The 16,182-nt window shown below is 42.5% G+C and overlaps 1 protein-coding gene and 1 long non-coding RNA gene across 8 annotated transcripts in view; one reads left to right on the top strand and one right to left on the bottom strand.

Moving 5' to 3' along the window:
* Positions 1-780: 780 nt before the first annotated feature.
* Positions 781-16,182, top strand: part of ANKRD42 (ankyrin repeat domain 42) — a gene marked incomplete at its 5' end in the record, with an annotated part of 23,338 nt that continues 7,936 nt past the window's right edge. For 6 of the 7 annotated variants that reach the window (XR_014227407.1, XM_082304002.1, XM_082304001.1 and 3 more), the window contains 10 exons: positions 781-969; positions 2,533-2,640; positions 2,959-3,078; positions 3,688-3,823; positions 7,365-7,565; positions 8,552-8,677; positions 10,229-10,334; positions 10,952-11,127; positions 11,521-11,647; positions 14,393-14,537. Coding sequence is in view for 6 of the 7 variants with exons in the window: in XM_082304002.1 (XP_082160128.1) it covers positions 781-969; positions 2,533-2,640; positions 2,959-3,078; positions 3,688-3,823; positions 7,365-7,565; positions 8,552-8,677; positions 10,229-10,334; positions 10,952-11,127; positions 11,521-11,647; positions 14,393-14,537 (1,434 nt within the window). Of the gene's footprint in view, positions 970-2,532; positions 2,641-2,958; positions 3,079-3,687; positions 3,824-7,364; positions 7,566-8,551; positions 8,678-10,228; positions 10,335-10,951; positions 11,128-11,520; positions 11,648-14,392; positions 15,068-16,182 lie in introns of those variants that run through there. The other variant, XM_082303998.1, reaches the window with a different exon arrangement.
* On the bottom strand, positions 11,654-14,431 carry LOC309586704. Its single transcript, XR_014227408.1, has 4 exons — positions 14,301-14,431; positions 14,044-14,173; positions 12,519-12,886; positions 11,654-11,997 (listed from the first exon to the last, which is right to left on the bottom strand). It is a non-coding gene; the product is annotated as an uncharacterized lncRNA (long non-coding RNA).

Raw genomic sequence — 16,182 nt, 5'->3', positions numbered from 1 at the left:
TCTATGTGTAGAGTTTGATTCTGTGCCACTGAAGTCAATGAAAATGTTATTGACTTCGGTGGGAGCAAAATAGCAGGCTGCTAACAGTGAGCTGTGACAGAGCAGTGCCATAGTTCTGGCAAGAGAGCAATGCAAACTTACTAACATGATGTGTAAAGAACTTTTTTTCTGCGGCAGCTCTAATTTTGACATCAGCTTGTCCTGAAGCTGATCGGCGTAGCTCAGTCAAGAGCAATTACATGGTATGCTCACTTGGTGAAGGCTCTGGTGCCCTCCAGTATGGTGTGCAGTGCTGTGCCAAGTCCTTAGGCGGCGGCAGCAGCGTGGCCATGTGGAGCGCCTGGGAAGTGATGGCCGAGAGCTTGTTTGCTCACGTGTGAAGCCTTCCTGGTGTCATACTTGAAAATGTGATTAATGAAAGAATTTGTGATGCCTACAGTTCCAGAAGAAAGCCAGTGTTGGAGTGGACCTGCTCCAGCATTTGCATGCATAGATGGAGTAGCTCTGCTTCTTGCTCTTGCTGTGCTTCTTGTCGTCTTTCTTCTGGGTCTTACTCGCTTGGGCCCTTTTCTGGGGCTGGAGCGGGTATGGCTGTCTCAGGCTTTTGCATATTGCTCTGTTTCTGACAAACAGAAGAAGTGACTTAGGATTCCTGCTGATACGAATCTCAGTCTCATAGGTTATTCCGAACATTTTGGTTGGTTCCTGTGAAGCTGACACCCTGATGTTTCTTTGATTCATCACTTATTTCCTCTCTCTTAAATGTTGCTGAACTGACTAATGCCCTTTTATTATTCCTCGCTAGCTGTCAAGAAGAAGCAAAATTATACTAGTGTGCACGAGGCAGTGAAAGCTGGTGATGTAGAACAGCTTGCATCAATGATAAAAAGTGGAGCCGGTATTAATGAGGTGGATTTAGTCCACAAATTCACACCGTTGCACTGTGCTGCACACTCTGGAAGTCTGGAGGTAAAACATTATGTTGGGGTTCAGACACAGCAAGGTTTTTGTAGGTTAATGTTTTCCTTCTTTGGGAGAGGCGGGACGCAAAATTGCTATCTTTGATCAAGCTAAATCAATAATCTTTGCCTGTTTTTCTCATTAAATATATTTACCAAGAGCAGAAGTAGAGGATTTTAGGTTTTCGTTTTGCCTTTCTGAAGCCCCAAGCAGTTCATATAGTCAACATTGCCAGATTTTACAAAATCAGTAGATTTTTTACTCTGAGCGAAGTGTGGCCTATGGTCTCCCTTCCAGAGTCATGACCTTCTTTTGTCCCTGTTGTGTTTTTCCCTTCTCTTGGGACACCTAGAAAATCCTGTAAGATGTATAAAATGTTCTGCAGGTGATTGAAAGAGGTGAGAAGTGACATGAAAACATGTTCATTCTGTTTACCGATGTCCTGTCCCGTGCCTCGTTCTCTGTAGAAATAGTCCTAATACATTTTATTTTAATAAAACCGTTGAATATTAATGGAGAAATCAGCAGGTGCTTGCGTGAATGTTTTGAACTTCCAGGAGGACTGAGCTGCTGTATTCAGCACAACATTCACCTTCTTGTTGCAGCCTCCTTGTACAATCTTTATAGCAATCTAACCTTGAAGCAACAAGGCCATGAATAACCATATAAAAATTCATGTCCCAAAGGAAAGAATGTAAAGTTCTTGCTAAACTCAATAAATGCAGTACTGTTACTGGAATGTACAGAAACTGTCAAGAAAATGCTGATCATCATGTTGTCAATCCTAAAAACAGATTGCTTACCCACCCTTTTCTGCCCCTATAAATTCTGCCATTTTTCATTGGACTCTCCTACTTTGCAATCAATGTATTAGACTTCATTGAATTAACTGTCATCTATTTGTTGCTAAGCTCCTTCGTGGAAACAGTGGAGGAACCAGAGCCGCAGGCTGGCCTAAAAGAAGATAATAAATCATAATAATAAAAATTTTTAACTGGTCCTCTAGTTGTTTTTGGATAGTCCATAAAGCTTTCCATTGCAAGCAATAATATCTGCTGGAAAAAGGTGAATAAGCAAAACTAAGCTGTGGAACGATGAGAAGAGAGATGGGACTGCGTACACCTAAGGAGCCTAATAAATTAAATGAGGCTTTAAATTTGGTTCATGGTATTTTTCCTGCCAGTAATTTCAGCTGGAATTCAAGTGAACATGTTTGCACTGTTTTTTCCAATGCTTTTACCTCATGCCATGTGAATCCTCTCACAGATTACATTTTAAATCTGGAAGAGTAAAATTAAGAAGCCATACTGTAAAATCAATGCTAGGGTCTGAATTAGTAGATTGTTTGCACTTTTTGTACCCTTAGGTGAAACCTGGGAAGTACATCTTACCTGTAACTTCCTAAAGCACAAGTGTCTGGCTAAGGCATGCCCTGGGCTGTCATATTTCCATAATGAAGTATTCCGATACACTGTTTTGAAATGTAACATCGACTGATAAATTATAGTTAAAATGTGCCTCAGATGCACGATAAGAATAGTTAAATAAAAAACTCTGGTTTTGGTCGAGCAGTGCCTTCACTGGTTGCTCTGGCATGGAGCCGATACAACACATGTAACTGTCAGAGGCTGGACAGCAGCTCACCTTGCGGCTCTCCGAGGTCAGGATGCTTGCATGCAGGTGCGTATAAATATTCACTCTCAAGCGAAAGTAAGTGGGGCAGACCTTCAGTTTGGACAAGTTCATTATGGAGATCAGCTGAGAGAGCTCCTAATGGAGCTATGAGTATCTCATCTTAATGTCTTTACACCTGGAATCAAGTGACTCTTGTTAAAACCAGTGCACCCATTTGCGCTGTCTGTGCAAACAGATTTATTTTGCGTAGTGTCATTGCCTTGAGGTCCGCCCAGAGTTATCTTGATCATCTCAAGTCATCCTGCTAGGCAATGTTTGCTTTTTCAGCTTATGAACTGAACTTCTGCTTTGCGTTTCTTTTAGGCTCTGTTAATAAATGGAGCAAACGCAGAAGCTCAAGATGATCGTGGGTGCACTCCGTCCCACTTAGCTGCAGCCCATGGGCAGTCTTACACCTTACAAACCATACTGCGAAGCGGAGCGGTGAGAGACTTCTACCCGTAGTTCCATAGCGCAGAGCCAAAGTCTGGCATCTTTTTCCAAACAAAACTCTCCCTAGATTAAACTGAGATTTAGGACTGTAGATTAATTACTGTCAGTATGTTCTTGTTGGTGAATTTATTTTTAGGGTAAATTTAAATTTTTTTATTGTAAGATATGTTAGGGAAATGATCCAAAAGTCTAGAGAGAATCAATAATATGAAGTAAACCACATTCCACTGAGGGTGTCATTAAATGGAGATCAGGCGCTGTGGTGGTTGTGATTTTTTGCAATTGTACAAATCTTCTATAGTAAAGGAGACATAAACTTAAAAAAAAAATCCAGATGCATATTTAAGGAATAATGACCAATGCAGTGATAGAAGTATGTCTAAAAATGCACCTTTTATATGGGTATTATTTAAATAAAACCAAGAACCTGTGAAAAGTACCTGCCTTGGAATGGGAACTGCGTACATGGCACGAACTTTGAAAAAAGCTATTTGATTTGCGTTCAATAATTTAACACAATGAACAGCTGATTCCTATTTATAAAATTTGTCATGTCAAAGATTCATAAATAAACGAATTAACCTGCTGCTTTCATTTTAGAATGTAAATGTTTCAGACAGGAATGACTGGAAGCCTGTTCATTATGCTGCTTTTCATGGTCGCTTGGGGTGTTTGCAGCTTCTTGTTAGATGGGGAGCCTGTATAGATGATGTGGATAAAAATGGAAACCTTCCAGGTATATCAGGATAAATTATACTTTTTTTGTAACCTTTGGTTTACAGTTGTTGTGTGATATGATAATTGTAGCAAATTATAAGTAATGCACGCCAGCAGCATTTGCTATTTGATTCCATGCAGTCAACATAGTTACTCTGTTTTTATAATGATGGGGAATTTATAAAATCCAAAGTATTTGTCTGTCGGTGACAGTATCCTCTTCACCTCCTGCTGCTGCTGGCAAGGATCAGAGCTCACGGGTGCTGGAAGAGGCAGCAGGCTGAGCCTGGCTGGGAGCGCAGCGTAGGTGGGCAGCATCTCATATGCGTGTGATGGAGCGCATGTGCCCGTGGAGGTCACAGGAGGAGAAGGGTGGGTGGAGCGGGAGGCAGTTTCAGCTGCTACATGCTCCTTTTTGAATTTGTGCCAGGCTTTAGTGGCTGTGCCAGTGTGATCAGATTCTGGCACGTTCATATGCAGGTTTTTGTGTCCCACTGTTTCTTAACTGATTTGGTAAAACCCTTGTTCTCTTTTACCTGTGATTTCTTCATCTTGATTTCTGGAATACCGGTATTCTGTATTATCTGTAAACTGTACTCTTTTCATAATCATGAGCATAGTCACTTTAGCACAAAAAATGGGCAGTGTTTATTCCTTGCTCTTCATAGTTTCTCCAGTGTCCCTCTGCCTACCATGCCACTGCCTCGCTATCCTCTGTAAGTTGAATGGTATTGTTCATACCCTGTGTTCTCATTGCATCCTTCCCCTTTAGCATTTTTCTTCTTATGGTTTGTCACATTATTTGTTCCAAAAAGCATATTTTTTTTTCTCTACCACTTGTTTAGAGTTATCTTTTTAAATCCCTTCTTAAAATCTTTTACCCTCTGTTAAGCACCACTTAACTGGTAAACTGATATGTGTGTTCTGTTTTGCAAACCCGGGTTTTGTTAAAGGATGTGGGGCTTTTGCATCCCAGCAGGATATCTGGTGTATTAGCAATAAGGGATCGTGATGTTAGACACCCTGGTGGCAGTGTGGAAGGTAGCTTTATTTGCATTTGGGACAGTTCCCTGATAAGAGACTTTTATGGAGAGGTGGCAAATGCCAGCACAGTTCTACTTAAATGCTCTGTATATACTGGTTAGTAGAAAATCGGTTTTGTTGTTATTTGGACACCTACAGAAGCTTGATCCTCCAGCCTTTGTTCTGTTACATTTGATCATATCATTATCCAAAGGAAAGAAAATGCTTTGGAACATTGCTAGTAAAAGATTAATAAAGTGGCGTGATGTACAGACCAGCTTTTCCTCAGCTTCTGAAACAGCAGAGTGAACTTAAATCATCTTTACATATCTCAGCTTCAAGCTGGACAGTGCTATAATTTTTCCTAACAGTATACTGAAAGAAATTTACTGAGGTTGCGATGCCATACACCTAAAACTTGGCTGCACCTTTTGCATGTGTGTGTTATAGTAGAGGCTTTAATTACCTATAGCCTGCTAATTTTTGGGAAGAACTGTGGCTCATTCAGTGTCCAGAATGGGCTGTGCTCATTATTTCAACATTTTGATTTCTCTCTGTGTTTGGTTTTTGGCCATCACGGTTGGACGTGATGATCTTAAAAGTCTTTTCCAACCTAAGCCATTCTATGATTCTATGATTCTATATCCATGTTTCATTTATTGCTCACTAGTTAAACCTGTTTTAAATATAATTCAAATTTAATCGTAGTGCAACATCTGAATTTTTCACAGACACTGTTTTCTCACTCACCGCTTTGAGAAGAGCAAATAGTGTTAGCTTGATTTTGTAAAAGGTGAGATGAAACACAGAGAAGTTGGGATACTGACACCAACTACCCACTGCCTATTTGTGATGCCTGAGACGAGGTTTTTCAAAGTTCTCAGCATTAAGCTGCATATTTTGTGTTAACGTCACAGTACTCTTTGGCTTTAGTCTCAGCCGCAAGTGCTCAGCATGCCGGAGGCTCATACGGCACAGTTATACGTCGGGCACTAGCTCCTCAGAAACACACAGGTTAAAAGCCACCTATGAAAAGTTCCTTTATATGTCTTCCACAGCATCCTACTGAAACTGTGCAAAAAGACACGGACAGAAAACAACTCTTTAATCTATTTTCCCCTTGCAATCTTTGCAGAAAACGTTGAGCCTTTCTGACCGCCTTCTGCACAGGACAGACATCTGATTTAAAAAAAAAAAAAAGTTTCATCCCAAAAGGTGAAGTTTTATCCCTGAGATTTTAGGTATCTGAAAGTGGATTCCTAAGGATTGGGTCAGTTTTTCACCAGCTGACTAGTAATCAGTCCTTACTTTTAAGAGGGTGCCTCTTCTTTTCACTTCTCCCTGAGTAACTAGCTCACTGAATATATTAAGACAATGGGAAAAACTGCCCTGATTTCAGTGTAGCTCAGATTTTGTCGCATTAAATTTTAGCAATCATCTGTACCTAAGTATTGTCGTCTTGCCATAAAACCAATATCCATCACCTTTTAGAGCAATTACACTCTGGAAAGCTGTGGATGGTTTGCAATAGAGAACTTGCATGTGCCAAGAATTAACTTGAGTGACATGGGGTTTTTTGGTCCTGGGTACATTGTTTATTAACTGTGAAGATAATGAGATTCTTACCTGGAGACAAACTAATCCTTTTGCCTGTAGAACGTCAGCCAACTTTTACAGGGCATTTTCGTGGAGTGATGACACATAATAAGCACTTATTTGGCAACTTATTCCCATTAATGGAACTAGAGAATACTAATAATTTCGAAATAATGAGCATGTGTTTTGTACCTCTTACTTTGTTACAGGCCCAGCATTCTTGTATTATTAAATAAGTAAACCTCAGCATAGCCGAAAGGACAGGGGAGCAGTCACTGCTGTGGTGAGGTGGAGCAGCTCCTGCACACAGCGACTGTCTACAACAGTTGAAGGAAAGAAATGTGTGACAGAAGTACTGTGAATAGAAGCCTCTGTCATGGGATGTACCTGCAAATACTTTACCCAGTAAAGTGAATGTCACTGTCCTCATTTTATAGATGGGATAACTGAGATGCAGAGGCGTGACAAAACTTGTTTGTGGTGACACAGTAGAGGTGGGACTAAAGCAGAAATGGCCTCAACTCCTAATCAAAGACACCCCTTGCTGGCCATCTGTAATGAGTATCCCTAGGACAGCGAAGTCAGAGAGCTGCCGAGGAGTGAGAGTTCTGTTTGTGGGGAAGATGAGACCCCAGTGGCACACTCTCCTAGCTAGTGCTCAGAGGTCTCCTGGCACTGTCATGTCTCCTGCAATCACCTCTGCCAGGGAATCTTCTTTGCAGATCCTATCCTCGACTCACCTCCTTCGCATAGAGCTGAACTCTGTCCTGGACAGGAGCTGAGCATTCCCTGTCCAACTGAGGCTGCTCCCACTTGTTGTGCCACGTTGCATGGCTCAAGTGCTGGTAGATGAGCTGGATTTAACTAGTGGTGAGAACACTGCTTTCTTGGTGGGCAGCAGTGCTCTGCTCTAATGTACTTTGTTTCGCCTTGTTCTATAGGTCATCTGGCAGCAATGGAGGGACACTTGCATTGCTTTAAGTTCTTGGTCAGTAAAATGGCCAGTGTCACGCACACACTGAAAGCCAGGAATGACCAAGGAGAGACTCCAAGGGACTTGGCTGAACGCTTCTATAAAGATAATATTCTGCAATATATTGACAGTGTGGAAAAAGAGGAGGAGCATCCAGAGACACGGGAAGGTGAGTATGGGTCAAGATACTGTTAAAATAGGCATTGTAATTCTATAGAAATGCTTGATTCTGAAAACTTGCATGAGCAGAAGTATAACATTTAAATTACCAATATAAGGAAGAGCTGATCCTTTCAATACTTACTACACTTACTGATAGCTAAAACTGGGATACTCAATGTGATTTTATAAATGTCTTAGGTTTACCCGTTATCGAAATAGAACATGTCGCACTATGTTGCAGTATGAATACCAAGTTATCCATGTTCTTAGACTCCAGTAGACATGCAGACAAGCTGTATAATTTTCATGAGTTTTCAGACGTGCCTGCTCAGAATCCCTTACTTGCAGTGAACAGCAACTTAACGTGGAAATATCCCATTCAAATTAAGGTTACTTGCTAACCAGCAATACTACTGCAGCCAGAACAGCCAAAGGATGCAAGTGTGGCAAGGTCTGTAAGGAGAACTGTCAGCAGAGCAAGGATATGAGAACTGCACCTTCACCTCTCTACTTTTTCCAGGCACTTACTGTCCTTATCTGCTAGTCTTTTGTCGTTATACATATATGTATATATGTCAGTACTCCCCATCTATAAAAAATAACGAGAAAAATCAAATTGTCTGTATGGGTAGTTTTTAAGCAAGAAGTAAAATAGTTTATATATTTGGTTAGACTATGAAATTCAAAATACACAAATGACTCCCATTACCACCAGTAATACAACGTCAACCCTAAAACAAAGGTATACTTGTTATTTCAGGTTTATGAAATTAATCCCTTAACCGTGTAAGATGCCTGTAGCCGTAACCAAGACATGTTTAATCAAGTCTGTGATGAACAGTGCTAGTTATGCAGCTGCCTTAACCTGGCTAACTACAGCTATGAAGTGCCCTTGCATAAGTTGCCGTGCGAGAGGCAAGCAGTGAGAGACAGATATGAGCATGTTTAGTGGAATTGCTGGCATCTGTTGGGAAACCTGCATTTCATTTTCAGTTTTAGCTTTCCCAGCCCATGGCGCTGCTTTCAAAGGGGACTTGTTAGTGCTTAGAAGATTAGTGAGAAGTGGAGTAATCAATATTAATGAGCGGGATGATAAGGGATCCACTCTCATGCACAAAGGTCAGTAATTGTGATCTGTGTTTCAGCTTGTTACTGTTTGTTGCTGATGTGTTTACTTAAGTTTTTCAAGTGGCTGCTCATCAGATAAACTTCATGAAAAACAGCATCTCATTTCCTGAGGGCTCGAAAGGGCAACCCTGAAAAACATATTTTGTGATGTATGTGTGCATAGGTGTCACTGTAAAAACAAAATAACCAAGTTGAAGTCAAGAAAGAAGAGTTTATCTTAAAGAGAAAACAACATCTAAGCTGAAAACTAAATAGTTTATCAGGCAAGATGTGACTTTTAGAAACGTTGGCTAGCTAGGTTTAAGAATGATCTGTATTGTGGCCTGGGCCTTTATTTACTGAACATATCAGTGCTGTAGAGATGCGTTGTAAAAACCACAACAAAGTCACTTGGTAGTACGCTGTGAAAGAAGGTAAACTTCTGGTATCTGACACCTTGATATGTAGCAGAATGCTAGCATTAGAGAAAAATGGTCCTTTTGTGTTTGAGGGTTTCATAGTAATGTCTGAAAGAATAAGAGGGGAAAGAAGGAGGGAGGTATTCTTGTCATATGCTTTGAACACTATTTCCGACGTTTCTTTTTGAATAGATAAAAATGGTAGAATTTTTAAAAACATAATTAAAGTTCTCAGTATGAAAATTGATATGTATTGATTTTAAAAGTGTTTTCTACATTCTTCCCCACCCTCTTTTCTTGGAATGGTGCTAACCTACAATTGTTTCATCCCCAATCTTTGCATGCAGTGTTGGTGTTATGGGGAAATACTATGTCTGATTATAATTTCATTTCTTTATCTCAGTAAGAAAACAAAAATGGCACACATCCAAAGGGGGTGCTGTCAAGAAATGGATTTATTCTTCCTTGAGAAAAACAGCTTACAGGTTTCAGCTAGACTCGCCAAATACCATCTTCCATATGTGAGACATCATTCCTGGCACCGGGCGGTATGAGCAGTAGCCGTGCCAGATCACATGAGCAGGCAAAGCTGTTGTGTTAGGCTGCAGCTGAGAAGCGTTGCCTTGAGTGCCTGGCCCAAGAAATGATGTACCTATAGCTCCAGCACAAAGCCCTGGCTTCTCTCCTTCTCCATGACACAGCACCACACACCACAGATTGGGGCAGCCAGCTGTGTCTGATGTACGGGAGCCCACAGTTGGAGAGAGGTGACACTGCTTTGCTGCAAATCTGTGACATATAGGCCTTACTGCAAGAGAGTGTGAGGCAGTGTTATTTGTGTGTCTCATGCTCAGCACATGAAACCGGGCAAGTTTCGTTTAACTTGTGTCCAGGCAGAGCTGCCAGTAAATTTCTGGAACTAGAAAGAGACACAAAACCACATTGCATGATCTTCCTCAAAACTGCGTGTACCCATGTGACTTGAACATCTTGAAATATAGGCTTCTCTTGAAACAGGATCTCCCCTGTGGTGTGTTAGTGAACCCAACCTCTAGCATGTCAAATAATGACGAGACGGGGACATTTTAGGTTTGAAACGCTTCAGTTGTACGTAACTGACTTGTGTGCACCTTCCTTCCCTTAGCTGCTGGACAGGGCCATATCCATTGCTTACAGTGGTTGATTGAAATGGGAGCTGACTGTGACATTACAGATGATGCTGGAGAGACTCCGAAGGATGTAGCCAAGAGGTAGCAGTACATATCCTGTAGCTCTGTCATTTATTTACTTACTATTTATATATCAATCAATATCATGTCAGCTTTGTTGGAATTAATCCTGATTTTCAGTGATGGAGCAAGAACAGATCAGGCCCATGAATTCCAGCTCTGAGTGATAAGCAAAGCTGTATTGTAGTTATAAAAGGTTTTAATTTTCACTTATTTTTTTTCTTTTTAGCAAGGTCAGACATGACAGATGAAAACTAGCTGATCTGCAAAAGGAAAGTATGCTCCAGCTGTACAAAGTAAATGAGAACTAGTGAAGGCCAGCTGATTTTTGCGCTAATAAAAATAATATGGTTTCTGATGAGATTCAATTAAGAAAACCTGCAAAGGAAAAGATACCTCTGATGTGGGAGTCATTGTCATAAGATTTCATTGAGGCAGAGCTCATGCCATCAGAATACTACAAAAAGCAGATTAGCTGCCCATAGTTTGTGTACCAGTGCTTTCTTCAATCTTGAAACCCTCTCTGATAAATGGGAACATGAAGAGTTTCAGAGAGTTTCTGTCACATGCAGGGGGCATGGCTGCATTTTTCCTGATGATGGGGATATTTCAGTGTAGGTTAACTGTTCTCTGTGCAGATTTGCCCAACTGGCAGCTGTGGAACTTTTGACACAAAGAAGTGGAGACAGTAACTCTAGTGATGAAGAACTAGATGCAAACAACATAAAGTTTTTTGAAAGGCACGGTGTGGAAGGGAGTACAGATAGCAAAGAAGATTTAACCCTGGATAAAGCAGAGAAAAGGAATGCACGCAGTAAGCACCGTCTTTCTATCACTCCTTATTTGAAAAAGTTGGTCTCAAGGCATTATAGTCTTAGTTGCACAGTTTCTGCCAACTGCTGTGACTTTGTTGTAAGATGAGACAGTTGACAGTATCTGTACCACTGAGCATTCAAACAAATCGTGTAAAATTAGAAAGCATAGCAGAGAGCCATCAGAACATAATTGTTACACTGTTTTAATCCGTGTTGGTGAAACCATATTGGATTGCTGCTTGTTTTTGAGATGTCTGCTGTGTGGGTGTCAGGTGTAGCTCAGTATTTGCTGAGCAGTGTGATTTCTGCTCTGTGAGACTGTTTTCCAGACTGATTCCAGCATGACTGTCTTCTCCGTGCATTTTACCTACCCGGAGAACTCTGTCTTACAGTAAGGGCCTATCGCAAGATTGAAGAACTTCAGCAGCTTCTAGAAATTGCCTACAGCAACTACAGACAGCTGGGAGGAATAACGGAAGAGGAGAAGAAGATGAAAAAAGAAGAAAGGAAAGTTGAGAAGTAAGGTTACCTTGCCCTGCTAATGTTTAACTCTGTGAGGCCCATTTTAAAGCCTTCTTTAAGTCTAACTTACACTCAAGTTGTTTTGGCCATTCTGTCCTTTCCACTTACCAGCTTTAACCAGGCCAAAAAGAAAGAGACTTGAGCAATTTGTCTGACCATTTCTAGACTTCTACCACCAGGATCAGCTCCACAGCACAACACAAGTGCTTGATGGGTCCACACTTCTTGTGCAAGATTATCTGTTCAGCCTTCAGGTTTTCCTGCAGCGTATGTGCAGTAGCTCTGATAAGTCCTGGCTGTTTTGTTTGCATTGAGGATGCCAAATACATGTATGCACTTTAATAAATCTGAAAAAAAACACATTAGTCTTAGCATGGATTGCATGGAAGTGCATACACGGCAGAAATTATTCAATGACCTGCTACATTTCTGTGTCAAGGGCAATATATTTCTATGCTCAAGAAAGCATTAGCTCATATCCAGACCACAGGAAAAAGAAATCTCAGCAAACCTGCCCTTGCACATGAAGCACTTTTCATAATGTCTGTCTGATTCTCAGGGTCTCCATTAAATGAAAGGGTTCTGTTAGATTGGTCAGGTGATTTGATGAGCAGACTGTCTAAGTTCCAAGAAAAGCCCTTCTGTCTATCAATCAAAGATTTAGAGCTTAAACAATAATGCAGCATCCAAAAGACAGCCCTGTCTCCACCTCTACCTGTCAAAGATTTGGCTACCCACTGTTGTCAGTGTCTCGAGATAACCACATCCATAGGTGTTTGGGCCACCCCAAACCACTGTCTTTATTTGTTCGCTGAGAGGAGACTGTATCCAGAGGACTTGTATGCCATCAAGAAGACAGCAGACTTACCAGTTTGTGTAGATCTGGAGCAGGTAATAGGTGTTACAGGCTGGAATTAAGTAGTTCATCTTACAACCGTATATAAGCCAAGAAACAGAAGTCAAGATTTCTTTTCGTTCCAGGTCACCCTTTGACTCAGCCCAGGCTGAAAGTCCATCTTCCTTAACTTGGTATGTCTGCGATGTAGCTGTCTGCATCCGAGTTAGTTACCTTCAGCTCCTCTTTAGACTTCTGGGAGAGATGTAGGCACTTCCAGGGCATAATTAGACCTGTACTTCAGGATGAGATTCATCACTTCTAGGAGTGTCTCTCCTGGCTTTAAAGGAGGAGGGTGACCAGCTCAGATGTTGATGCCTACGTTGGAAGGTCGGAGCAATCTGCGATGATAAAAAAGTCACTGCTGACTAATGGCAGAAATTAGAGTTCATTTTGGATAGAGCAGCTACTCAAAAGCTGGCAGTGTCTATTAGAGGGCTCTCACAAGGCTCTTTAAGGGATTTTGCTTTCTGTAGTGTGTGCAGCTAAACTAGAGAAATTGTGAGGATCTCTGAAGGGCCTCTCTCATCTGTGGAGGCCAGAGAGAATCCCTGGCTCCACACTGGCCTTTTGAAATGCAAATACCGCTTCTCAGTGTACCTACCTACCCTTCTCAGGGTACCTCCCTGCGGATAAACTCCAAGGTGCTTGTATCATATGCCAGAAACCCTCATTATTTTAAAATATTTAATGACAACACCATTTTGCTAGATGAAAAGCAGGAGTGGCCACTTGGGAAGGCTACTGTAGCAGATTTTGAACATTTCTGCTTTAGTCCATGTTTTCTGGCTGTAAGAGGCCTGTTGTGAACCACTGCGCAGTGCTTTGACCAGGCTGCATTGCATGGAAAAAATTGTCACCGTGTGTTTGCGGCACAGTTTTAGAGCTGTGTCTCATTAATCTGAAGCGTGCAAGAAGTCAGCCTTTCCCCCCTGAGCCCTGATTTCCCGGCATAAGCACGGGCCGTTCTTACAGTGCCAGTAAGGTTGATACTGCCTGGTAGCTTCGGGCTGCATGACTCAGGAATACTTCGGTCTGGGAAATGCGGTAGCTCTTGCTGAGAGCTTTCCTGCCCTGCTGTTTGACTCCGCAGGGCAGACGCCTCGCTTTTCCTTTTACCAATCTTACATCTTTGTAGCTGTGCTAATTCATCCTGATACAGAGGAGAGCCAGCTCAACTCCAGATGACTCAGTTGCTGAGGTCAATTGCTGTTATAATAAGAATATATGTGAATTATGTCTCAGCTAACCAGTTCCAGGAATCTCAATTAATTTAGGAGCCATTGTGGGTGTGACCGATGAGATCTTGTGAGACTGTGTATCAGCCAGTGCTTCAGTTCCCCTTAGTAAGTGTCATGCAAGCTGTCCTATGAGTATTTCTCATCTGTGGCTAAGCCAATCAATAGGAAGGATGTAGAGGCATCAGATGTAAACGAAAAAGCTGCTCCTGACCCCTCCATAATCCCAGTTTTATGCTCTTTATCTGTTTCATACTAACCTTTTTGCTCCTTGGGTGCTTTTCCCTCTTCCGCAGCTGGAGGTGGGTCACAGCCTACCCGAGAGCCTAGCGTCTGGCTCAGTGTGCGGGAAGACGTCTCCATCTCGTGGTCGGATTGCGCCGAGCACAGCTGACAGCGAAGAAGGAAAAACAGTTGTTTAGAGCTGTTACAAAGAGTCTTGAGCCAGGAGCACGCTGTAGCTCACACCAGCACAGTTGGTGTGAGGAGTACCGCGCTGCTTTCTGCTGCGACTAACCTGTTCCTTAGCAAAGGCACAGGACCATGTGGAGTAGCCAGGGCAGGTTTGGATGCATTTCATGCTCTGCTCATCTCCTTTGCTTTTGGCAGGGCTGTGAGGGAGCTGGAGGCCCAGCTGGAATATGAGCGAGTCAGGCGGGAGAAGCTGGAGAGCCAGCTGGATGACTACCGTGCTGAGATAAGCCACCTCAGAGAGCGCCTGGAGAAAACCCGCGTCCCCCCTGCTCTCCCCCCGGTGAGTGCCACGCGAACTCCCCCAGCGCGCGGGACGGAGGCTGCTGCCCTTGCTTGTGCGCGTTTGTTCTCACTGAGATTCCCAGGCCTGGTGCTAGGAAATGCTGGAGTACGTGTGCTAGCAGCTTTTAGCTTGGGACACTGAGGTGAGCAGTAGCCTTTGTCGCGTCCTGACAGCGTCTCTGCTGTGCAAGGATATCAGTTTCTCTTTGTACCCTGGCAGAGAAGCACCGGTATTCTTCCTCTTGATATTAACAACAGGGAGTGGGCTGATCTCTGAGTACTTCCATGCTGTGTATGCAGTGGCTGACAGTTCATCTTGGCTGGCAGCTGGTATCTGAGACTGGACCGGTGCTTCGGGAGAGGTGCTGTCACCACCAAAAGGGTTACCCGGCCTGCGGGTGTGCAGAGATCGCAACCGTGGGTCTGTAGGATTCCATAATACACAAGGACACAGAGGCTTTGATCCTCTACATTCCTCTATTTTCTTACAGAGTACCACAAATACCACAAGATGACCGCTAGCAAGTATACCTATGATTAATAAAATGAATATAAATATATATATCTCAAGCTATTACAAAATACTATTAGCAATCAATAATATAGTAACAATCAATAGTACGGTAGCAATCACTAATAAAGCAACAATCAATAGGATAGCAATAACCAAGTAGGTATGTACGATTGCGGGTTACTACAAACTTGGCATTAGCGAAGCAAACTTATCAACAATGTAGCAGCTGATATACTTAGGACCTACAGGGATATATCATAGCGGTATGAAGTGAATTAGACTGATTTCAGAAGGGCCAAACCATCCCAGAGGGGAGGACAAACTGATCTCAGAGGGGGACCCAATCATCCCCAAAAGAGGGGAGGACAAACTGAACCCCAAAAGTGGGCCCAGAGAGGGACCAAGAAAATAACAGTGTCTCACTTCAAAGATGATCCACGTCACAGAGTCTGGAGTCAGCCAGGCATCCCTGGTGAGAGTCCAAGATCTCATAGAAAGTTCACGCAGAGAATTCAGCCTGTGTAGGAAAGGAAAAGTATGTGCAGCATGGGAAGTTCTCAGAGAGAGAGGCTCGATTTCGGTTTAAAAATTAAGCCCTTTTTGGATCATAGAGACACAAGAGAGTGGAGGACACCACCACTGCAAGCAGCCAGTAGATGCTGATGTTTCTATTTTTCTACTTTTCACATGTAACAGCCAATAGATGATGAGGTTTCTGTTCTATCAATCAGACCATTTTTTATTTTTCCAGACTACTTTCCACCTTTTCAGACAATGAGTTACCTTTACAGTTCCTTGGTTTTGCCCTTTTTGGTGGTATCCCAGGATCCTTCTGGTTCTTAGGTACCACAGCTGTACTTCAAAGAGGCCAGCTGCACTTCTCAAGCACGTTTCTGGTTCCCAGCCTCACGGTTCCCAGGCTGGCAGACGTATTCGCTGTCGGTATTTTTCAGCAGGCAGTTTCTTCTCTTCAGTAATTTTCCCCTTCTAACCAGGCCGCCTTTCTGGCTGCTCACATCAGGTATCAACCTGATGTGTCAGCCCCTCACCCCCCGCTGCCATGGTTTGTAGCAATTGCAGCACATGGTGTAGGATATTTCTTTTGCTTCGGAACTGGTTTGTTTTCTTC

This window comes from Platalea leucorodia, assembly GCF_965183815.1.
Source record: "Platalea leucorodia genome assembly, chromosome: 2".
In the NCBI taxonomy this organism is placed as follows: Eukaryota; Metazoa; Chordata; class Aves; order Pelecaniformes; family Threskiornithidae; genus Platalea; species Platalea leucorodia.
Note: the sequence above shows the minus strand (reverse complement) of the source record. Positions and strands in the feature narration are given on the sequence as shown.